Genomic DNA, 24,013 nt, shown 5'->3' on the forward strand with positions numbered 1-24,013 from the left:
AATAAACTGTATATTGTGGTAAGTGTGGGGGTATCTGACAAAGGGTGATCAGCTCAATATTGTATATGTGAAATAGTCATAAAAATGTGATAGTTTGCAAACTGTGTTTTTAAATCACTTTTATATCAACAACATAGATCGGTTTTCAAGTGTGTAGAAAATTTGGCAGTAGGTAACTGTGTTGTTAAATTGTTAAAGGTTCTGTTGGTTATAATTAAGTACAATGATGGAGATATGGAGCAGTAAGACTGAAAACATTGTTTGAAATAACTTGGATTATTCATACTTTAAATTGCCTTAATAAATGTTAGAGTTATACTTTCTCTAACCCTTATTCCACCCCTAAGAAAGCTAAAATAAATGCTGCCTCAAACATTAATGTAAAGTATTTCTGTTTTCCTAGCGGGCTTCCTCTGCCGACAGTTCACAGTGCCAACCTGGTCAATTCCAGCGGAGGTTCCGGAAGTTCCAGTGAGTCTGAGACCAGTTCAGAATCTGACTCTGACAGTGAGAGCAGCTCTAGTGACAGTGAATGTAATGAAGGAAAGCGCAATGCAACCCCAGAGGTAAATATATCAGTGGAACACAATACCTAGTAATATACTAGATTACTTTTTCTAAAGGAATTCTTTTAAAACTGTCTTATTCTCATTCCACCCTTCCTTCTTTTTGTCATACTTTTAGTGATTAACCCTGGCAACCAAAAAGGTACCTGGGCGAGTCACTTAAATTCCTTAAGTAAGGTAATGAGAAACCTTCATTTTGTTGCGCTGGCCCTAGTTCTTGTTGGTCTCGCCTTCAATTAAACCGCTTCTACTATTTAGCATGGCCACACCCACACACTTTCTATTTTGCACTATTGTCCCACAACGCCTGATGCAGTAGTGCTAGTGCTCTGGGGAACACGGACCTAATTACACCACCACCCTAGGTTGCACCATGGCAGAAACAACGATAAAGCACCCTAGGTTGCGCCACGGCAGAAACAACGATAAAGCACCCTAGGTTGCGCCACGGCAGAAACAACGATAAAGCACCCTAGGTTGCGCCACGGCAGAAACAACGATAAAGCACCCTAGGTTGCGCCACGGCAGAAACAACGATAAAGCACCCTAGGTTGCGCCACGGCAGAAACAACGATAAAGCACCCTAGGTTGCGCCACGGCAGAAACAACGATAAAGCACCCTAGGTTGCGCCACGGCAGAAACAACGATAAAGCACCCTAGGTTGCGCCACGGCAGAAACAACGATAAAGCACCCTAGGTTGCGCCACGGCAGAAACAACGATAAAGCACCCTAGGTTGCGCCACGGCAGAAACAACGATACAACTATTTACACCACTGGCTTCCTCTCCAACGTGCTGCTCATATACCTTTGTGATGCTATGATACCAAAATAATGATTGCACATATTTAGTATTACTACATAGTGACATCACTATTTTGGGTATTGGAGAGATTGGCACAGTGTAATCACTATTTGAGTATTATAGAAGCACACCAATGAGTGGAGACAGCAAAGAGTGATAGCCACAGTATTTGGAATGACCGATGTGATCGCAGTCAGGGCTTGGAAGTATTATATTACAAAATTCTTAAAGGTAACCCATTTAAAGGATTGCTGTTGGGTAGCTCTTAATAAAGCAATGACAATTTTGTTTTTGTGTTTGACGCATGCAATAAATGTTCAGGGACAGGTAACATGAGTCTGTCCAGCTATGTATCTACAACAAATGTTGTTACCCATCAAGTCTACTAACAATTGAAGTTTAACAACATTTAGCAAGAATGGCAAAAAAGTCTATTACAATTGCATTACATGTAATCTGCTAATTTTGCTGTTCAAATTACTATAAATCTTACATTACAGTACAGATCTAATTATGTATCTAATTTATTTTGTTGTTACATTTGCTTTAAGTATGTTTATATATTCAATATTATATATAAGCAATTGATTTTCTGTTTGTATTGTATTCAGGAGAGACGTAAAACCAACATTATAAAAATGTATCATTTGTTGGACTTATCTAGCATTTTTGTTTTGTTAGATTTCTCTGGGGCAATGCTATAAATTAAAACGAAAACATCCAGCGTGCTCACTAATTAGCCATTTTTAGAAATAGTCTAGTATGTTTTGTTATCAGAATCAGTTTAAACTGAAAAATATTTTATTGTATGCATTCCACTTTGAACACCGATGTATTATTTTGGTTCTCTTCGCAGCCGGAGCCACCCTCCACAAACAAATGGCAATTGGATAAGTGGTTAAATAAAGTCAACCCACACAACAAAACAATAATTATCAACCAAAATGAGGGGCATTCAGATAATAATTCTGAGTCTCAAAATAACCAACAGATTGAAGGAGAAAATAAAAGAGAGCTCAACAGTGTTATCCCTCAGCCTGACTCCCTGTCCAAAGATAGGGAACTGCTGAGTCCGGTAAAGGAAAAAAACAAACCTAGAGTACCCCAAAAACCCCCAGAGGCAAAACCCTTGAAGCAGAAGTCACCAGCTCATAATGAGCCTACTCCACAAAGAGCTGTTGCTAAGAAACAACCAAAAAAGGTGGAAAGAACATCCAGCGTCGAGGACTACACATGGAACAAACCAAACCCCACCAGCAGCACGCCCAAAGAGAAAGACGTACGAGAAAGCCAAGAGCCACCAAAGGCGAGGACAAAAGCCACTGTTGCTAAAACGGCGCCACGAAAGGAACAAAGGACTAGCACTGGAAGTGCTTCAGAGAAAAAGAAAGCAAGAGGAGCGAGCAAAATTGTTCCTAAATCTAGGGAATTTATTGAAACTGATTCGGCATCCGATTCCAACACTGATCAAGAAGAAGTTCTGCAGGTCAAAATATCAACGGCTTGTACCGGGCCCACAAATCCGGTCAAGTCAAAGGACTGTAGCAGCAACATCCTAAGTGTGAGCAGCTTAACCAGTAATAGCAGCAGTATATCACTAGACCAGGCCCATATTGATTTGGAGGAGCCATTCTCTCCCCTTCCCATTGTCCAAAGTGAACTTCTTTCTCCGCTGAGGGAATTTGAAGACCTTAAGTCTTTATGGGTAAAAATAGACCTCAGCCTATTATCCAGAATACCAGGCCAAGAGACTTTTGAGAGTGAGGTTTTAAAGAACGAAGCAAGAGACGCAGGTTTTAAACACAAGCCTCAAATGCCAGCCACAACTGCTGAGAAAATTTCTACAAAATCCAGACGGAAGCACAAGGTGAGTTCAGTCACAAGGATTCTACGAAACCTAATCTCAATTTTCAATGTTCAATGCAGATGTTTTAAATTTTATGGCTTGTTTAGGATGTTGCATGTAGTCCAATTTAATAGTGTCTTCAAGACTGGTTTAATACATTTGTATTTTAACCTCTTTGGACTTAAACCCATTTTGATTTGAACAAATGTCTGTTTGTTATCTAGGTGTAAGTATATATAACAAGCATGTTCTCATGTACTTAGCTTTATCTTCCAGTGATGTAAAATGTGTCTTAAGCTGCCTGGTCTTCAAAGTAACTGTTTTTTTCATAATTGACAGCTACAAAATATAAATCGAAAAGCTACAAGTTTAGGTTCAGTCATCATAATTGTTTCTAATGTTGAGCTTAATTCTTTGAGTTTACTGGCATTAAAAATAAAAATGATATGTAAAGCGATAAGCCATGCAATAAAACATTTAATCATTTTTGTTATGTTTGTAACAATATAATGATTGTTAAATTATCAAGTTGTGTGCAAACTTAACCAACTACATTTTAACCATTTTGCTATTCAAGCAAGCAAAAGGGAAAAATATATAATATATACGACTGTAAATTATAATGATATTAAAAGACATGTCATTTTCCCACATGTCATTACTTCTAATACTTCTAATAATACATATTGAAGTGACGATGGCACTATTTTCTATGCGCTGTAGTATATGTTCACAGTGTAAATTTGAAATATAATTTTATTTAGTGCTGGTAACATGTTCTGCAGCTACTGGTGCTGTCTAATGTGGGATGAGAGGTTACAGTCTGGAGGGGAAATGTTCATGAAATGCATTTAAATTAAAATGTAAAATCAACATTAAAATGTGTTTACACGGAAGGGTCGTACCACATGAACGTTTTACAATACCAGGGGAGTTGTAACTTTTTAAAAGATTTTTTTTTTTCTTCTGAAACTTATAGCAACAGCGCAATCCCTAAAGAAAGCCCCCTACATATGTGTGTGTGTGTGTGTCTATGTACAGTGTTTTATTTCTTGTGCTTTCAGTGATATTTAGTTACACAATATGAGACTAATGAGCCAATAAGGAGTGAAACTGTACTATGTAACCTGTATACACAGCCAAGTCATTAGTTCAATGTGCTCCTAAGTGACTGTTCTGTGCCTGTAGGTCTCAGTATTACAGTGTCCCTGAACAGAATGTTTCCAGTAGATTATATAGATGTTACGTGTTTCATTACATGGCTCATAAGGAGAAGAGCTGACCTACATACACCAAAAGAAGGTCAAAACTATTGAAGAGACTCATTAAATCCCATTAGTTGAATGGAATATGTTCTTCACCTACTCTGCTGTAGCACACTGAAAGGAGATCTCTTAAACCTGTGACCTACTGAAGGCTAAATTACAGTACTTCTATACGTGCATTATAAAAGAGATGATTAGATCTGAATGTTGTATACCGCCTTACTAATATGTCATTGTTTTAAAAGATTGGTAACAATTGATTTTTGCTTATCCCTTATGAGGAGGGAACAATTTGCCTTGCTGAGACTTCTAGTTCCACAACAACTGGAAAGCCACAGTTTAGGGCATTCTAGTCTATATTTTAATACAAGTGCTTAGACAATCAATCTGTTTATTTAAACATAGTTAACTTAACAAATAGAATATTGTAAAATATGTGTGTATATATATATATATATATATATATATATATATATATATATATATATGCGCATATATATATATATGCACATTTATGTACTAGGCTGCCCTCGTCAAGGAAACGCCCACAAGCTCCTCCCAAAATATTGCGCCCACTGAGATGTTGCCACATTGGCCAGACTATCCAAGCAATTCTTCATCAACTCAGACACTGTTGCATTAAAATAGATTTATCCAGGATCCTACCGGGCCAGCCAAACACTGCATTGTATCTAATTATTTTATTAAATGATATACATGACTCAAGACTTGCTATGTAGTGTTTGTTCAGTGTATTTGTGTTACAGTTGTGTTGGTACACTTGTGTAATGCACTTTTAGTATGTATTTGATATGTCTGTGTTTAAGATAAAGCGTTTGAAACAGACCTCTGATGTATTTGGCACAGTGTGTGATGTACCCTTTTCAGTCGAAAGAACTGCAAATATGAGGCAGATTCTTTATATCCTGTCTGGACATTCTAAATGCTAAATGTCTGCTAATTTCATTTAAAGCAGTCTGAAAGCAGTGACATGCAGAGTGACAGCAAGAAACAACGTCTGGATGATCCGCTCGCCCCCTGTCTACTTCTCCCCCCATGCATCTCCCCCATCCCTAATATTAGGGCAGCCAGCACTAAAGAGTAAGTATTTTTTTAACTACTTATCGTCACTGTATTGATAGCTTTTTTTACTTAGAATTTTATTTAGGTTTCAGTTGTTATATGTGTGTAATATATATTTTAGCTATATTTCTATCGCCTGTCTTTTGTAAATTGCAAATGTACAATAATACCTTTTTTAAAGTGTGACAGCTAACATGAAAACTGACCATAGAGATCATTGAGCCGTGCACTATTTCCTATTGCCTACGGGTGAACTGAACAAACTGGCCAAGCCTCTGCACGTATATATTTGGTTGAATATTTTCAATGTGTTGAACATGCATGTGGGTGAATGTGATCGATCCCTAACTGAAAACTCTTCGGGGTATATTTACTAAACTACGTGATTGAAAACGTGGAGATGTTGCCTATAGCAACCAATCACATTCTATCTGTCAATTTGTAGAATGTACTAAATAAATGATAACTAGATTCTGATTGGTTGCTATAGGCAACATCTCCCCTTTTTCAAACCAGCAGTTTAGTAGATATACCCCTTAGGGGGGTATTCAATTGACAGCAGGATCGCCGAAAATCCCGCGCGTAAAAACCTGTTAATACGGTAATTTACTCGCTGGATTTCAGCTCGCAGCTCAGGGAGCTGCGAGCTGAAATCCAGCGAGATATTATCGAATTAACGGTAATATTTTTTCGAGCGCGGGATTTTCGGGGATCCCGCCGTCAATTGAATACCCCCCATAGAGTCAATTTGTAAAATAAATAGAATATGTTGTTTGATTTAGTTAACTGTGGGTTAGCAAAGATTTATTTTGTCTTACTACGGAGCAGTGTAAGGATTACTCAATTGCCAATATCACAGCTCCTGTGAATGCCTCCGAGGCGTCAGATGATAGATATTAAACAGCTGGGCTGAAGGGTGACCTAATCTTTGTCATTCCCCCTCCGAGCCCTAAAATCGAACAGTGAGCTTCTGCTAGCAACAAACTTTGCTGGTCACCACTCTTCTTATATAATGACTATATCATGTTATTCAGTTCACACCTCATGATGACTTTGTCACTCTGTCAATACAATTTGCATGTTGTATTTACAGTTACTGTTTGAAAGCTGCACATGGTAAATAATCCAAAGAGGGGCAATTACAATGAGCATAAACAAATGTACATTTTGTATAAGTATTCCATCTATAAGACAATCTCAAGTCACAGATGACCGTCTCCTGATGTAGGCTAGCTTTATAGAACATTTGGATTGCACCAAACCAGATCAACACAATGTATAGTCTATTAATGCAATAAGTGACCAGTACATATCAATGGATCTCTACTTGGAAGCCAGGTGGAGGCTAACAGCAGTCAAAAGTACACTATTTGTATATGCTTATATTGTATTGTATTTGTATCATCTTTGTATATAATACATGTATTCACTTCATTATGTCTACATTGCATTGCATATGTTGTTCTTTATAAAACCAATGAAAAATGTCATTATAAAAAGAATGCTACAAATAAACAACAGTAATATAAATAGCATCATATGTTAAGGTTAGAACTCATTTAGGCATTTTAGGGAGCTAGAGAAAGTGTGAATATTTGTGTAAAGTATGAGCCAAATGGGGGACATTATGGAAACAGAGTGACACAGTATACTGTTGGCCCAAAATAAGAATACATGACATTATAATATTGCATTTAGATGCAATTAAATTAACAATACATTTTTATTTCATGGACTTTTCATATATATATAATGGATGAAAATAAGGCAAATTAATACTGTCTTGGAAGCCAAACTAGTTACACTACACACTAAATGAAAAATAATTATTTTCCATTTCTACTCTGAGAAGTTGTGGATAAGTCTGAGGATTCTAGAACTTTTAATTTAAGCAGATCACAATATAACTAGCTGTTTGGATGTGATACTTGTTACACGTTTTTAATCAAACTAGCTTATGGAAAGCAAAGTAGGGGAAGGATTTATTGTGTTACATTTATAGTAAAGGTCTCAGACTGTTTAAGATTCACATTTGGTAATTGTTATACATATAAAATGTTATAGATAAATTACATACCGATACTCCTATAAAATCTCCATACCATGTCTAAATCATATCTGTTTCTTCTCGTACATAAATCCATTGGAGGCAAGTCTGCTTCCGCCGCTATATTAACTGTTTGTCGTTGCATTTCAATTAGCAAAAACATGTTGGCAAATTAAGTCATTAAACATGTTTAATTATTCCAATAAATTCATTCACAATTGGTTATTATTGCAATTAAAAACCCATTTTTAGAGTAGTAACAGCCCAAAGCTAGCTAACAATCAGCTCAACAATATGTAACAATTAATGTCTGCTAATGATGCCTTCTCTTTCATAAAAGGGTTTGTCAGTTCTATAAATCTCTTGGAGTGATTAAATTCAGTTTTCTGTGAAGTATTAAGTGCCAATGACCATACCAAACGATCTGAGATGTATTCACATTCATTTATTTATTGCTTGTACTTTATTTAACCTGTAACTCTATCCAGATGACCGCTAGTTTAAAATAGTTCTCGCCAAAACATAGTTTTAAAAAAAAACCAACCAATAACTATCCTAGACTTGGGTAGATGGAGCACCATTGTTGTAGTTAATAGAAGTCTATTGTTAAATGGTAACGCCACTAAAAAATGGTATAACATGATTTTGTCTTATTAAAACAATTTAGACATGGCTGCTACTGGCGTCTGGTGTCCGCCATGTTGTTTCCATGGATACAGATGTTTATAAAGAGTGTCACTTATTCATATGTCTGCCAAGTGGCAGGAACAGTCATGTTTAAGTCTTCCAAACTCTGATTACAGGTAGAAGCCCTATTTAAAGTGTTAGGTGTTGTGGTATGAGCATAATGATTTTAATTAGTTAAAACCAGTTTTATAATGTTTGAGTTGGTGGTGGTGTATTAAACATGTAAGTATTACTCGCATTCAATATGCCATTTCAGTAAAATGTATTTTTAATCATGGGGTGTTTGGAGTAAACAGAGATCTGGCAAGATAGAATAAACTTTATTCCTTTAATAAATCAATAAATCACCCATATACTAAGGAAACTATACTCTCTAGATGTGTATAGCTTGGGATAATCATTTGCAAGGGATGAATATCTCTGTCAGATCATATTGTTTAATGTGATTGGACAGGAAGCTCATACCTGGTTGAAGCCCTCTTCACACTAGTGGAAGCCAGTGTCATGTGATCCGGTCACATTCACATCGGTCTCTCATCTTGAGATATAGTAACCTTCTATGACCTTGCTGTTCTTACCCATTCACATCTCAATGCGCCTTACTGTCCTAGGCACCAAAGACTCTTGTGCGGACTTCTTAGTATCTTGCATGTGATAATGTGAATGGAAGGGTGTGGAGGTCATAGGGATCAATAATGCTGAACGTTTTGTACATTTTAAAAGTGCGTTACTGCACAGCATGCATTGCTCTCGACAACATCTAACAACCGATTGTTGACTGATTTAAAAACAAGAAATACATTTCTTTCCATCCTATTTGTTCCTCTTTAGTGCAAAAAAGACAACGAAGAAAAGAGAAGAGAAAGTTTTTCCTCCTTTGTTGTCACCTTTGGGGGATGAACCAGTCCGTCGTCGACACTCCAGTGATAACAGCTCCTTCAGTCAGGACAGCAGCACTACAACTGCGCATCTACCAGGGACTTCCACACGACATAAAAAGAATGGGAGCACAACAACCAACACTAAAGTAAGCTGTGTAAATACAATTTTCATTTCTAAAGTCCCATAGATTGTAAGCTTGCGAGCAGGGTTCTCTTTTTATTAATGTTTGTTCCTAATTGTAAAGCGCTACGGAATTTGCTGGCACTATATAAATAAATGTTGATGATGTTGATGATAAGTCAGTGGTAGTCATTTAGGATGAAGTGACACATGGAAGCTCCCAACCCCTCTGACTTGTCAGCAGGATGTCACAAATAAATCATTGTATTTGATAATATGGGCTTCATAATTATAACAACTGAAATATACAAAGCCCATTTGTTGCATTACTTCCCAAAGTTCATACATACCCTACTGAATTAATGTCATGTATGCATTGGGTGATTTTATATTTTTTTTACCTTTTGCACCCTTGTGGGCAGGGGAAGTGAGGGGCACAAGGCACGGTGAGATGCAAAAACATATAGGCAAATATACAATTTTATGCACATTGACAGAAATTGCTAAACCAGATGCAATGGCTCTCAGTGAGTTGTGCAACTTGGCACTGCCCCTCTGCAGATTACATGATCCTCATTGCAACCAAAATATGCAAACTGACAATACAGTAGCTTAAGAGTGTCATAAAACAGTACTAGGTAATGCATTATGTCTGAATACCATTTGGTGTCCGCATTATGCATGCTCTGTTTGCCTTTGGAATCTGTCTGATTACCATATTTATTGTTGCTCATGTTTACAGATAGGATGACTATATTCTGTTGCATCAATTTATTGCTGTGACAGAAAGGACAGAATATTTGTGTCATAATGTATTTACCTTATAACAGTGGGTATAATTATGATACACGTCAGCATACTATAACCTGTTATGGACAGTTACATGATTTAACACCAACTTGCAGCATGTCATTAATAATGTTCATATCCAGGAATATACTCTGTCCATTTAGTTACAGTGGTGCCATGGTTTCTGGGTATCACAAACCATTCAGGGAACTGTTTATAAAATAGAAAGGTGATACTTCACCCATCTGGATTGAAATGCTGTCAGACTAGTATTTTCAGCTTAGTAAATGCAAGGGGTATTCCATCTTGAAATTAATTTAATGTGTTGGCTTGTATATGCCTTCCTGCCGCTATCACTATATACATTGGTTTATTTATATTATTATATATTGGTTCATTTTGTGCTTTTATCCATATGTTTATATCATCAGTAAGAGTTGTGTATTATATAACAGAGCTCTGCTGAGCTGTATGCATTACAATGCATTCCAGGGCCAGCGGAACACGGTAAGGATGGCAGTAGGGCGCCCCGTCTGCCCTGGAATCTATTTCTGGCACGTGCAGGTAGACGGGTGCCGTTCCACCTTCCGAATCCCCCACTCTGCTCTTTGAAAGCAGGGGTAGGGGGGAATAGTGCATGAGCAATGTGGCACCTAGAGGTGCTCCCAGGCAAGGGGCATCAAACAACCCGGTACCAACCCTGGTGGCATCAAAGGGCAAAGATAATATACAATGCTTTTAGACATGACTGAGAAACACTGAAAGAAGCTTTAACAAAATACAATGTTTTGAGTAAAAGTTAAAGGAATAGTCATTTGATTGTGGAATATCTCTTTAAGACATGTATCCATTTGAGATATTTTAGAAAACATATTTTTAAGGCAGACTGTTGTTGACTTTATGCCATAAATCATATCCATTAACTTTACAGGAAGAAGACAACAGTAGGCCACCAAGCAGTGGCCTGGAGAACACTCAGCATCATTTAGAGACTGATTTGTGGTCTTCTCTACCTGCGATAACCAATGGGAACACCGATTCTCGAAGATCAAAAATAACGTTTGATGAAACGTAGGTTACTTTATATTGTGATGAAATTGTGTGTGCATTGTATATTTCTATACTTTTACATCTGCATATTCCTGTAACACTGACCAAACTCCTGGGTTTAGCCAAAAAGTCAAAGGGGTATATTTACTAAACTGACGCTTTAAAAAGTAGATATGTTGCCTATAGCAACCAATCAGATTCTAGCTGTCATTTGGTAGAATGTGCTAAACAAATGATAAGTAGAATCTGATTGGTTGCTATAGGCAACATCTCTACTTTTTCAAACATGCAGTTTAATAAATGTACCCCAAAGAGTCAGAGGTAACTTGGGTGGGTCTAGTGTCAAATAGACATAGTTAAATATGAAAAGACTACATGTAAAAATTATATTTTTTTATTTTATTAAGTGGCTGCGATTAACATGACTGAACTACCTTTTCTCCCAGCTGTCAATAAGCATTGCCTCTTATGTCTAATTACAAATATGACACTCCTTGGGGTGATTTGCTAACGAAGTACAAATGTATAGTAATCCTGGTCAGATATTTGCTGACCTGTGGACACGTCAGAGCCAATTGCTGGGTAATGTTACTGCATTCATCTTGTATAACTGTGCATTATTTATTTATTTTAAATCATTTTGCAATTTCAGGTTACATAATGCTGATTATTACATGCAGGAAGCTAAAAGGCTGAAGCACAAAGCAGATGCTTTGGTAAGTTGATCTTTTTTCTTTTTACATGTTGATCTTACTTTTCTGTTTTACATAACTGAAACACAATATCAGGTCACACGCATCAGGTTATTTCTATGTTTTATTTACATTTGATTATATATGTCTATAAAATGGGGCAGATAGAAGTCAGAGGGAAACATAAGGCATTGTGATCAGAAAAAAGTAATTTTCATGCATGTGTAGTTTTAAACATAGCATTGGCATGTCATGTAAAAGCCCTTATATTGTGAATGAGAGGATCAGTTTGAAGTTATTCACCATTAAGTCAGCCGTATTCAGTGAGGTAGGCAGTCATGCTATTGTAGGAATGTGATTTTCTTATTTAAATGCTTTTTGTCTTTTTTCCTTCATATCCCACAATAGATAATACGATGACTTGCTGTTCTTATTCAATTTTCTATTGACATATGAAGGGTGGGGGGTACATAATTTTAACTGATCAGTCTGCATAGATTGCAAGCTTGTGACCAGGGTCCTCTTACCTTGTTTTTCTGTTTTACCAGAATTGTTTTATTACTGGGATTGCTCCCAATTGTAAAGCCCTACGGAACTTGCTGGTGCTATATAAGTAAATGTTGATGATGATGATGTTGTTGATCATTAGGGCTAACTGGTCTGCAGCAACATTGTTTCACCAATGTAACAGTGATCTAGACTGCCTGCCAAGTTCTTTTGTATTGAATAGATATGGATGTGACAGCACCGATTTTAATTGTTCAAAACTAAGATGATATATTTTAATATATTTTTTCCCTAACAACAGCATCAAAGTTAATTTAAAACAAAAAAATCAAATTAACAATACAACATTATTTTGTAATTTTTGTGTGGAGTGCCTTTTTAAATGTCTATAAAATTATTAAGTAGTCCTAGTCCCCAATTTTATAGCTCTTTCCGTCCCGTTCATCCTGACTCAGGGGCGGATCCAGAACTTAATTGTTCCGGGGGCGATTTAGGGGGGGGGCGATTTAGCCCCGCCCCCTTTTGACACCTAATGCTGCCAACGGCTGCACACAATGTGCAGGTCCGTTCAGCAGAGAGTGTTAGGGAGTGAGTCCTGCCCGGGTCCTCGGATTGTGTGAATCAGAGCAGTTGGGCAGGACTCTCTCCCTAACTCTCTCTGCCGAACGGACCTGCACATAGTGTTCAGCCGCCGGCAGCAAGCCCCTACTAGGGGGAACGCCCCCCCCCCCCCCCCTGGATCCGCCACTGCCCTGACTTGATATTTTGCTTTATACTCTCAGCCCCTATCTTGCTTACCAGTCAGTCAGACATTGCCCTCGGGTATACAGAGTTATGCAATGAGTTATGCGATACATTGTTCAAGTTCTAGATAAATGAGTAGATGAAAGAAGGCAACCAAACTGGTTCTCTGTTTTAATAAATGGAGCAGTAAGACAAAAACCCATGTTAAAATGTGGTTTACAGGACAGGAGACAATGTGGAATAAACATTCTTTTTCTGCATTATAACACTATATTTATGCAATGTTTCAGATAGAAAAGTTTGGCAAAGCTGTGAATTATGCTGACGCTGCCCTCTCTTTCATCGAGTGCGGGAACGCTATGGAGCGAGATCCATTAGAAGCGAAATCTCCATACACCATGTACTCCGAGACTGTGGAACTCATCAGGTTAATGTCTATTTTGTGATCATTTTCCTTATCTAATTTCAGTCGTAATTAGAACCTGCTAAGTTTTTTAAAGAAAATAATTTCAGCATAATGATTTGTTCAAGGCATCTTCATCTCAGAAGTCAGCGTAATTACTTTGTGCCATTTTATTAATGTGATGGAAAATGTGTAATTGATGGACAGTGCTTTTATAAATTAGCCCCTTTAGAGGTTATAATGTGACTATTATAATTTGCAATATTCATAAAATTAGAATTGAGATGTAGTGGGTGGCTATAAAGAACAATCATTATAATATTTGGCAGGGAGACCTGCCTTTAAAGGGTGCAATATTAGATAGCAAATTATGTTCAAGAGGTTTTTGATCATTTTATTTTTCAACAGAGAAAAATTCTTCTTTTCTTCTGTTTCCTGGGTCTATGAGGTCGATGAGAAGAAAAGTGAACTTTAATCAACAAAGTTAAAGTGAATTACAGCTCTATTCTGTTTTACAGACATTAGGCAGCTCATTTCATTTGAAGCATCAATTGATTCATTTAGTGGATTTAACCTCCCATCACACAAAAGTAAAATAATTATATTTTATTATTTTCAAGAGCTGTCAATGACCAAAAATGGACTTTGAATGCTAATCCATGATGATTTTTAAAGGATTTGTCCTAACCTTTTCTTTTAAACACAATATAGGGCAAATGATTGTTTAGGGCATCCACCAGCATAAGTGCTAATGATATTTATCAGTGGAACAGTGTTGCCAGTGGGGTATCACTGACCTTGCAGCAGAGGGCAAAGATTTTTTTTAACCACACAGAAATTTTGTATCAGTAATAGGAATTAGGAGCTGTTGTTGAAGTGGCACCACGCATTTGTGTTGCCAAACATGTCTAATAAATGTTTACAACACAATGAGGAATGGGATTTTTGAAGAGGAGTTCAAAAAATTGATTTCAACTACTATAGGCATATAAATCCCGCTGGAACTTCCATTTTCTCTACTGCATCTTAACCCTCACTAATCCATCTACTAAATATTACGAAGGTCCAGAGTCAGTGATATTGGTGGATAGGTTGTCCTACCTTTATATTATATTTTGCCCAATTTCAAAAGGTCAGAGAAAGACATAATGGGCCTGATCTAAATATAAAATAACCTATTTTGCCTACACTCAAACATGCATCTAAACCCCTACATTTCTGCTGTTGTGTTTTGAGTTGCATGTATATTTAGATGTGTGCAACTGAATCTAGCAAATTGTTAAGCCCTGGGTAAACCAACATTCGTCATCATCATCAACTTGCAAACTTGCACCAGGTCCAGCTGCACTTTTATGTGTTGCAACTGGATTTACATCCAACTCTAAAACAGGCCTACAATGTTATATATGCACTTCTACTTGAGTTACGTCTTTGTATCTATCATAGATAGATATGAGATAGAAATGAGATAGATGGATATGAGATAGATGGATATGAGATAGATAGATGGATATGAGATAGATAGATGGATATGAGATAGATAGATGGATATGAGATAGATAGATGGATATGAGATAGATAGATGGATATGAGATAGATAGATGGATATGAGATAGATAGATGGATATGAGATAGATAGATAGATGGATATGAGATAGATAGATATGAGATAGATAGATAGATATGAGATAGATAGATAGATATGAGATAGATAGATAGATATGAGATAGATAGATAGATATGAGATAGATAGATATGAGATAGATAGATGGATATGAGATAGATAGATGGATATGAGATAGATGGATATGAGATAGATAGATAGATGGATATGAGATAGATAGATGGATATGAGATAGATAGATTGATATGAGATAGATGGATGGATATGAGATAGATGGATGGATATGAGATAGATGGATGGATATGAGATGGATGGATATGAGATAGATGGATGGATATGAGATAGATAGATGGATATGAGATAGATGGATGGATATGAGATAGATGGATGGATATGAGATAGATAGATGGATATGAGATAGATGGATGGATATGAGATAGATGGATGGATATGAGATAGATGGATGGATATGAGATAGATAGATGGATATGAGATAGATAGATGGATATGAGATAGATAGATAGATATGCGATAGATCGATATGAGATAGATAGATAGATATGCGATAGATAGATATTAGATAGATAGATAGATATGAGATAGATAGATAGATATGAGATAGATAGATAGATATGAGATAGATAGATAGATAGATAGATATACAGATAGATAGATAGATAGATATACAGATAGGTAGATAGATATACAGATAGGTAGATTTGAGATAGATAGACTTTTTTTGGGCTTCTGCCGATTTTCTGGTCTGAGGTACAGAGGATTTTGCAGAGCATTCCCTACAGGTGCAAAACCGATTTAATCTCAGACACCAGTTTTCATAATACCACAAAGCATTGGCATTAACATTACGCCACAGTGTGAATAGAATTATATTGAATTCAAGCAGATACTTTGAGGCAGGGATACTTTAGATACTTTAAGACTTTAAGGATCGTATAGCCCAGTGGATTCCAAAGTTTTTCAGTTCAAGACACCCTTAGGGTCTCCCAAAAATTTTTCAGGCACCCCTAACCCAAAATAATTATCACGTAGTCCCCCGGCTTGCTTACCACTGGCCCTGGCCGAGGCACCCCTGTGAGATCTCCAAGGCACCCCAGGGAGCCTAGGCGCACAGTTTGGGAACCACTGGTATGGCCCGCAAAGTATGGGCAGTATGCTACGGCATCCCAAATGTACAGTGCATCAAGTTTTCTCAAGCGAGCAATATGTTTCCACTGGTGCAAATTATGGGAGGACTTCTTAACATTTCTTAAAATTTTACAATTTGGTGGCGAAAAGCTTGGCCCAATACGTCAATGGGGGCTATTGCTGGTGATAATTCTGATGGTGGTAAGTATTATCTCAAGGTGACGATAACAGAACAAAACCATTTATTTATTAAGTAAAGCATGTTTAATGCTTACATGTCTGATTTTTTTTTAAAATATTTTAAAATAGTTATTTTTAAACTTTATTTTATTTTTTTTACAAGTGTAATTTGCACCTGTAAGCAGGGACGTGCATGCTCACAGTTGGAGAGACTGGCCCAGCGCAAAGTGAACTTTTACCGCTCTGGGTTATTGTCGTGGGGGAGCTGAGCATTGCTCAGTTGACTTGGCGATATATTTTGTTAATTGCAAAGATAAGAGATTTATTTTTTTTATTGCTGCAATATACGCAGTCAAAATCAGACTTATCACTGAAATTGGCGACATTTCTATAAATGTGTCCTCAGTGGGAAGCAAAACAGAGCTCTATTAGTGTTTGGGTTAATTTGAGAACTTGGGATAAGCCTATGATTAGATGTTTGATTTTGTGTCTTTTCCGGTTCAGTACTTGCGCTAATGTTCGAGCTGTGTAAGGGTTATGATTAAGATTATCTCATTAAGGTTGAAACTTAATATTCTTTTTCTTTTGGTGAAAGAGGATGTTTCCCTCTTTAAGACATGGAATCTCCTGTTATGCTAGGACGCGAGGGCTGAGCTATAACCTATTTTAGTTTCATTGCTATCCAGGCAACATAGCACAAATTTTATAATGGGTCCAGTGTAAATCTTCATGTGCCCCTTTATTAAAGCGGCCATATTTTGCAGAACCAGTTAATATCTGTAAATGTAGTAGCCATTAGCTTCTGTATAAAGGTTTTTTTTTTACCACAAACCAGTCTGCAGTGCAGTCTATATTGCTGTCATTGTAAAAAGGTGGCATTGCTGGAATGTGTACAAACAAAATAACTATGATTGTTTGTCACCTGTAAATAGTAAGTAGTACTCATGTACAGTGGCTTACTGCTAGATGATATATCTTTAGACAGAAAATCTTGACACCTAATCACTTGTATCACATCAGGGGTCCCAGTTGTAGTGGAGAACTGGTCTCTGGGGAATTTTATTGCCTGTTCACCCCCTGCTGTCTCTTCCTGAACCAACTTGAAACTGCATTGCTCAGCGCAGTGAGAAATCCAAGAGCTTGGGTTGTTCCTACTTGGAAACAAATAAAGTTAGGTGAAAAAAAAAAAAAAAATGTCATACATAAGAACTGATTTACACATCACTCCAAGGGATTGTGAGGCATTTTAAATTTTTTTTTTTTTAAAAAAAAAACCAAACAAATAAAACAATGATGCATATATGATGTGAGACCATGTTGTAAAATATCCTTAAACATTTATTATCCTGCAATGAGCGGCTAATTGACACGGTGCTACCACTGATTGGCCGCACATCACTACTCCTTTCGAAGCACCCTGGCTCACTCTGGCATTTTGTGCAAAACATAACACTGCATTAAGTCCCTTAATATACTTTTGCCTATTAATAAAAGAAAATATTTTCTGAAGATATGTCATAGACCTGCTCACAAACACTGTCTGCAATGCTAGTGTGAAGTGGATTCTGAAATCCATGCATTACGGTGTGTTGGTATTGTTTTTAACAAAGCGCCAGGTGGGATTTTTATATTTAATGAACAATATAATATATACAAAAATAACAGCAGTTTTCTATTCAGTTGAGCAACATACTTTTATGTGAATTAGCAACAGTGGGCATGGTAAATTCCAACAAAATAACATCCCTTTTTTTCTTCGAAATTATATTATATAATATTGGCCTTAAAATGACTGAAAACATTCTGAGGAAATACCAGAAAATGTGTTTTGAAAGTGATGTATTTTTAACCTATAATTTTTCATCGTATTATTATTTTACCATATTATACAATACTGTGCAAAAGTTTTAGGCAGGTATGGAACAGAGGAGAAATCTAAATCAAATCAATGTTTGGTGTGGCCAACCTTTGCCTTCAAAACAGAATCAATTCTTCTAAGTACAGTTACACAAAGTCAGGGATTTTATAGGATTATAGTCAGGTGTATGATTAACCAGTCATACCAAACAGGTGATAATGATCATCATTTCCATATGTAGGTTGAAACAGAAACAGTTGTGTAGGAGGCTTGAAACTGGGTGAGAAACAGCCAAACTTTGCTGCAAAGGTGAGGTTGTGGAAGACCGTTTCATGTCACAGGTCATGCACCATGGTAAGACTGAGCAAAGCAATAAGACACAAGGTAGTTATACTGCATCGGCAAGGTCTCTCCCAGACAAAGATTTTAAAGCAGACTGGGGTTTCAAGATGTGCTGTTCAAGCTCTTTTGAGAAGCACAAAGAAACAGGCAACGTTGAGGACGGTGACGCAGTGGTCAAGGAAACTTAGTACATCAGATGACATACACATCATGCTTACTTCCTTTCGAATCGGAAGATGTCCAGCAGTGCCATCAGCTTGGAACTGGAAAAGAAACTGTGGGATCCAGGTACACACATCTAATCTTCGGTGAAGTCTGGGCATAAGTGGTCTTCATGGAAAAATTGCGCCCAAAAAGCCATACCTTTGACATGAAGACAAGGCCAAGCGACTCAACTATGCACGAAAACATAGGAACTGGAGTGCAGAAAAATGGCAGCAGGTGCTCTGGACTGATTAGTCAAAATCTGAAATATTTGGCTGTAACAGAAGGCAGTTTGTTCGCCAAAAGACTGGAGAGCAGTACAATAATGAGTGTCTGCAGGCAACAGTGAAGCATGGTGGAGGTTCATTACAAGTTTGGTGCTGCATTTCAGCAAATGGAGTTGGGGATTTGGTAATGAATAATGGTACCCTCAATGTTGAGAAATACAGAAAGGTACTTATCCATCATGCAATACCATCAGGGAGGCGTCTGATTGGCTCCAACTTTATTCTGCAGCAGGACAATGACCCCAAACATACAGCCAATGTCATTAAGAACTATCTTCAGTGTAAAGAAGAACAAGGAGTCCTGGTAGTGATGATATAGCCCCCAAAGAGCCCTGATCTCAACATCATCGGGTCTGTCTGGGATTACATGAAGATACAGAAGGATTTGAGCAAGCCTCCATCCACAGAAGATCTGTGGTTAGTTCTCCAAGATGTTTGGAACAACCTCCCTGCCGAGTTCCTGCAAACACTGTGTGCAAGTGTACCTAGAAGAATTGATGCTATTTTGAAGGCTGAGTGGTCATACCAAATATTGATTTGATTTAGATTTCTCTTCTGTTAATTAACTGTGCATTTTGTTAATTGATAAAAATAAACTATTAACACTTCTACTTTTGAAAGCATTCTTACTTTGCAGCATTTTTTCCACACCTGCTTAAAACTTTTGCAGTGTATTGTACATCAGTTTCAGCCTGCAAAGAGTAGATTCTATAGACTACAATGATACCTTGGATACAGTTTTTTCCGCTACTATTATAGTATATTTATAACAATAACTAGAATTGTTATTGAATGGTTGAATGCTGAGGACCTCTGGCTTGGGACTCTCATTTTTCGAAATCTATTTATTTAAACCTCTAGTGGATAACCTGCTATTATATTAATGAGTGGCTTAAACTGAAACATCCTTTTGTCTGATGCTTTGTCTTGTAAATTTCCACCGATCGGTATGCAGAAGATTGAATAAATGCTGTTTGACTTGGTGAAACTGAATTGCCAATAATGCTGAGACTTTAAACATGCAATTTGGATCAGGACATCTATAAGCTAAGCTCAGTAAATGTTCCTGTTCTGTCTTACTCTTTTAAATTAGGCTGTCTGGATATCTTAAAATCTTCTTATGCAAGACTGAGCCCTATTACTTATTCCAACACAAGTGCCTGTGAAATCACATTAGGCTTGGGAACCAGTGATCAGATGTGATGAATTGATTTCCAAGGCACTAAGTGCATAGCGTGAAGTGTGCTTGGTTAGCCAAATGAATTGAACGGTGCACTAAAACATACGGTTACTCCAATTAATAAGTGACGTGGAGCTGCCACTGTCCCAGAAGATGGCAATTTAACAATATACAAAGTTAAGACAAATATGTCAAGTAAAACTATACATAAAAGTCTATTGTGTCTTTCACAAATTGTGTGTTACAGTCATGATAGCTATAATCCCATTCCCATGCCAAGTACACCTTGAATCTCTCTCAGGTGAGCCTAGGGGTACACATACCACAGGTTGTGAGGGCACATCAATAAATATAAATGAAACTATACAAATATTCTAAATAAACACATATTAGATAAAGCATTCATTTAATTCCTTAAAGCTGCACAAGTCCTCGCCTGGGGGCCCTGGGCGCTGCTCTTACAGTCACAATCAAAAACTGAGGGGGAGGGGGGGTTAGGTATGTGAGTGGGAGAACCAATCACAAGACATTCCACCTTGTGATTGGTCGCCTTGCTCACACACCCACTTGTACTTAATTAAATGTAGTGACAGCATTCGTAATAATGAAGTAAATTATCCAACTGCTATGCCAGCATGCTGGATTTACAGTTCTCTAATATTCACCAAACTTTGCCTAAGTCTTACTAAAATACCCCCTTCTACTAAGCGCTTAAACCATCCCAGCATATATTAACGAGCGAAAAGGTGAAGGAACAAGTAGTAAACGAAGGTACAATGTATATTGCAGCATACTTGCAAACTTTAAGTGGCAAGTTCACAGGTTCGGGGGTGGGTCATGTTGCTGCAAATCATACCAATTTGGTACATCACCCTGCTGCGAAATGCAGTGTTCGCAACATTGGTGCCCCAGTCCCACGACATTGTTATGAAAAAGGCGGGATCTGGGAGAAATGGCTGCTCTTACTTGTGTCTGGGAGAATTACACGAAACCTGTGCGTCTCCCAGACATTCCTGGGAGAGTGGGTCAAGTATTTCTTACAGTAGAGTGTTCTGGAATGTCCCCCTAAATAATTATAGGTAACTATATGATTCAGTGGTCTGCTATTCCTGTGACTGTACGCGGTCTGACAGGCTGCCAGGAAGCTAACTATTGGTGGGGTGTAAATAAAATGTTTTGTGTGAAGTACAGAACTGTCTACAAATATTTAATTTATACTACCAAAAATAGCGTAAACTTTGGTGAAAAAGAAAAAATTGTGGAAACAGAGATGAGGCCATAACAATTGACATCACATGAAAGCTAACATACTGTGCAAACTCTGTGTGCCGTAATGGAATGTGTGAGCTTTCATGTGTTAGCCATTCAGTAAATCCGCTGCCAAATAACTATCTGCTGGTATTGACAAAATCCTGGTGAATTTGTAACACCGCTGTAACTGTGAGGACTGTGTCACAGCAGCACTTAAAACTCTAGCACTTGCAAACATTGATAAGTGCTCAGTCTCTACCTGGGTAACAGGTTGAAGTGGAGGGAAAATACTCAACCTGTCACATGACGGGGATTGAATTGTAAAGGTGCTTTATAATCATAGCTGTGTGACACGGTAAGAGTGTTCCCTTTTTAACTCCACCTATCACTATTGCGCAAATTGAGAGCTTATGAATCGCTCTTTAGCTGAAAAATTTCTGCCATTTTAAAGTGCTTGTGTGACACCACACTAAGTAAGAAACGTTTCTGCCCATTGATTCCCAACCTTTTTCAAGTCTTACCATACATCCTGACATGTGTCTTGAAATTGATTTTTTGTGTGACACACCTGTATTAAAATATTTTCAGAAAACTAGAAACATTTAAAAAGAAATATGAGAAACCATCTATAATATAAATGTCTAGTGGCGTGTGTTAGTCTGTCTGTGTGTGGAAAAAATAAAACCAAGCTGCAGTGCCACCTGCTGGGCAGAGTTATACACTGACCTACTAAATTCTTAGTGTGTGTGGAAAAAAAAAATCAGAAAGGGCTGAAATTTGGTATACTAAGATGTTTTTAATTTGTTAATTTAATTTGTTAATTGTTAAAAGTGTTTATAAAGATTTAAAAAAATATATATATATTTCTTGAAGGAGAAGTGACAGTTGGGAGTGGTTGGTGGTTGCCGGGGGTGACAGTGGGGAGTGGTTGAGGCCTGGGCTATGGCCCAAATGCATGACAAGAACCTTTTTAACACCTTAAGTAGCTTGATTTGACTAGAATGCATGAGTATCATGCACGGGTTAACTTGTAGTAAATATTTTTGTAAAATATTTTTCATGTATAATCTCTATTAAAATGACAAGCTTTCTTTATAAAACATTATCACATCAGACATGAACTTGGAGAGGGGTTCCCGTTGCCCAGAACACCCCACCACCACCACCACCACCACCACCACTACCACACTAATCATCATATTTCTGAGGGTTATAACAATAAGGTAGAAAATGTTTCTAGGAACCTCCCAGTCAGTGTTTGCCATTACACTTTTAACAATCATTTGATCTTTAGCGTCAGCAAAATGGCCACCAATATTTTTGGGTCTAGTGTAGTTATTTTAATATTTTTCATTTTAATTGAATGTGAGGGGAGATTAATAATAATAATTGTACAGAGTTATATTAATTTTCAAAGTATTATTTTAGTTTGATGAGATGGTAAAACTTATGTAGAGGAGGGCAATATTTTATGAGGTTTTTGCATTACTGCGCATTCTACTTCATGCTTCATTTTTTTTTTAACATATTTTATTACATTTATATACATTCTACTTTTCTAATTCTTTTATTATTGTGTCAGTGTTTTTTTTTTTTTCCTTTTTCTACGAAATTTTCACTCTAGAAATCCTGCAATTGCCCCTGCACGCCTATATTTCTGTGACACATCTAGCCGAGCACTGTGACACAAAAATGTGTAGTGACACACTGGTTAGGTCCAGATTGTTTAAAAAACATACTTACTCTCCTGAATGTTGGTGAGTCCTCCCAGATTCCAGGTAAAGAAGGCCACCCTATCAGATCCTGCCCACTCCCTTTGTAGAACTACAGTATCTTTCTCTGTTCTGGATGCTTTGCTGCATCTGTTCATATTCATTATAATGTAAGGTTTATTGAAAGTGAATATTTAAGGTATGCTACAATTTAATGTCCACTGGTTGTGTCACGTTTCAGTGCTACAGTGTTTTTACCTTGTACAGCTTGCATAGATGCTCTCTAACTGCATTGTCATAGCAGACAGATCCTATGTACATTCCATATTTATTATAACTAATTCATTTTTTTCTTTACAGTTCATCTATTTCATTATTTTGTTAATGCCCATAACATTATATATTGGAACACTACGGAGCTTATTTATAGCAAACAAAAGCACATATACGTGCTGTAACCATATCCACCAATCAGGTTCTAGCTTTCATTGTACTTTGACAGTTTAGTCAATGGAAGCAAACTTTTTATTGGTCGCTGTGGGTTATCTCAAATTTTGTGCACATGGGAACATTTTATTAAATAACCCTTATGTGATTTAATCAATTTATAAAATGTATTCCTGAACTCTGGTTATTGTTGAACCTCGTTGTCACTCTCTATTTATATAGGTATGCATTGAGACTGAAGAATTTCACAAGCTCGTCTGCCACAGAAGGGGAAAAAAAGCTGGCAGTATTATGGT

General features: G+C 37.2%; 1 protein-coding gene across 5 annotated transcripts in view; it reads left to right on the forward strand.

Moving 5' to 3' along the window:
- AFF2 (ALF transcription elongation factor 2) overlaps nt 1–24,013 on the forward strand; it is a 422,546-nt gene that overhangs the window by 375,660 nt on the left and 22,873 nt on the right. For 4 of the 5 annotated variants that reach the window (XM_075187324.1, XM_075187329.1, XM_075187328.1 and 1 more), the window contains 8 exons: nt 404–566; nt 2,228–3,238; nt 5,456–5,583; nt 9,131–9,326; nt 11,022–11,161; nt 11,793–11,856; nt 13,374–13,510; nt 23,940–24,011. In XM_075187324.1, the coding sequence (XP_075043425.1) occupies nt 404–566; nt 2,228–3,238; nt 5,456–5,583; nt 9,131–9,326; nt 11,022–11,161; nt 11,793–11,856; nt 13,374–13,510; nt 23,940–24,011 (1,911 nt within the window). The remainder of the gene's footprint in view (nt 1–403; nt 567–2,227; nt 3,239–5,455; nt 5,584–9,130; nt 9,327–11,021; nt 11,162–11,792; nt 11,857–13,373; nt 13,511–23,939; nt 24,012–24,013) is intronic. The other variant, XM_075187326.1, reaches the window with a different exon arrangement.

The sequence above is a fragment of the Mixophyes fleayi genome, chromosome 9, assembly GCF_038048845.1.
Source record: "Mixophyes fleayi isolate aMixFle1 chromosome 9, aMixFle1.hap1, whole genome shotgun sequence".
NCBI lineage: Eukaryota > Metazoa > Chordata > Amphibia > Anura > Limnodynastidae > Mixophyes > Mixophyes fleayi.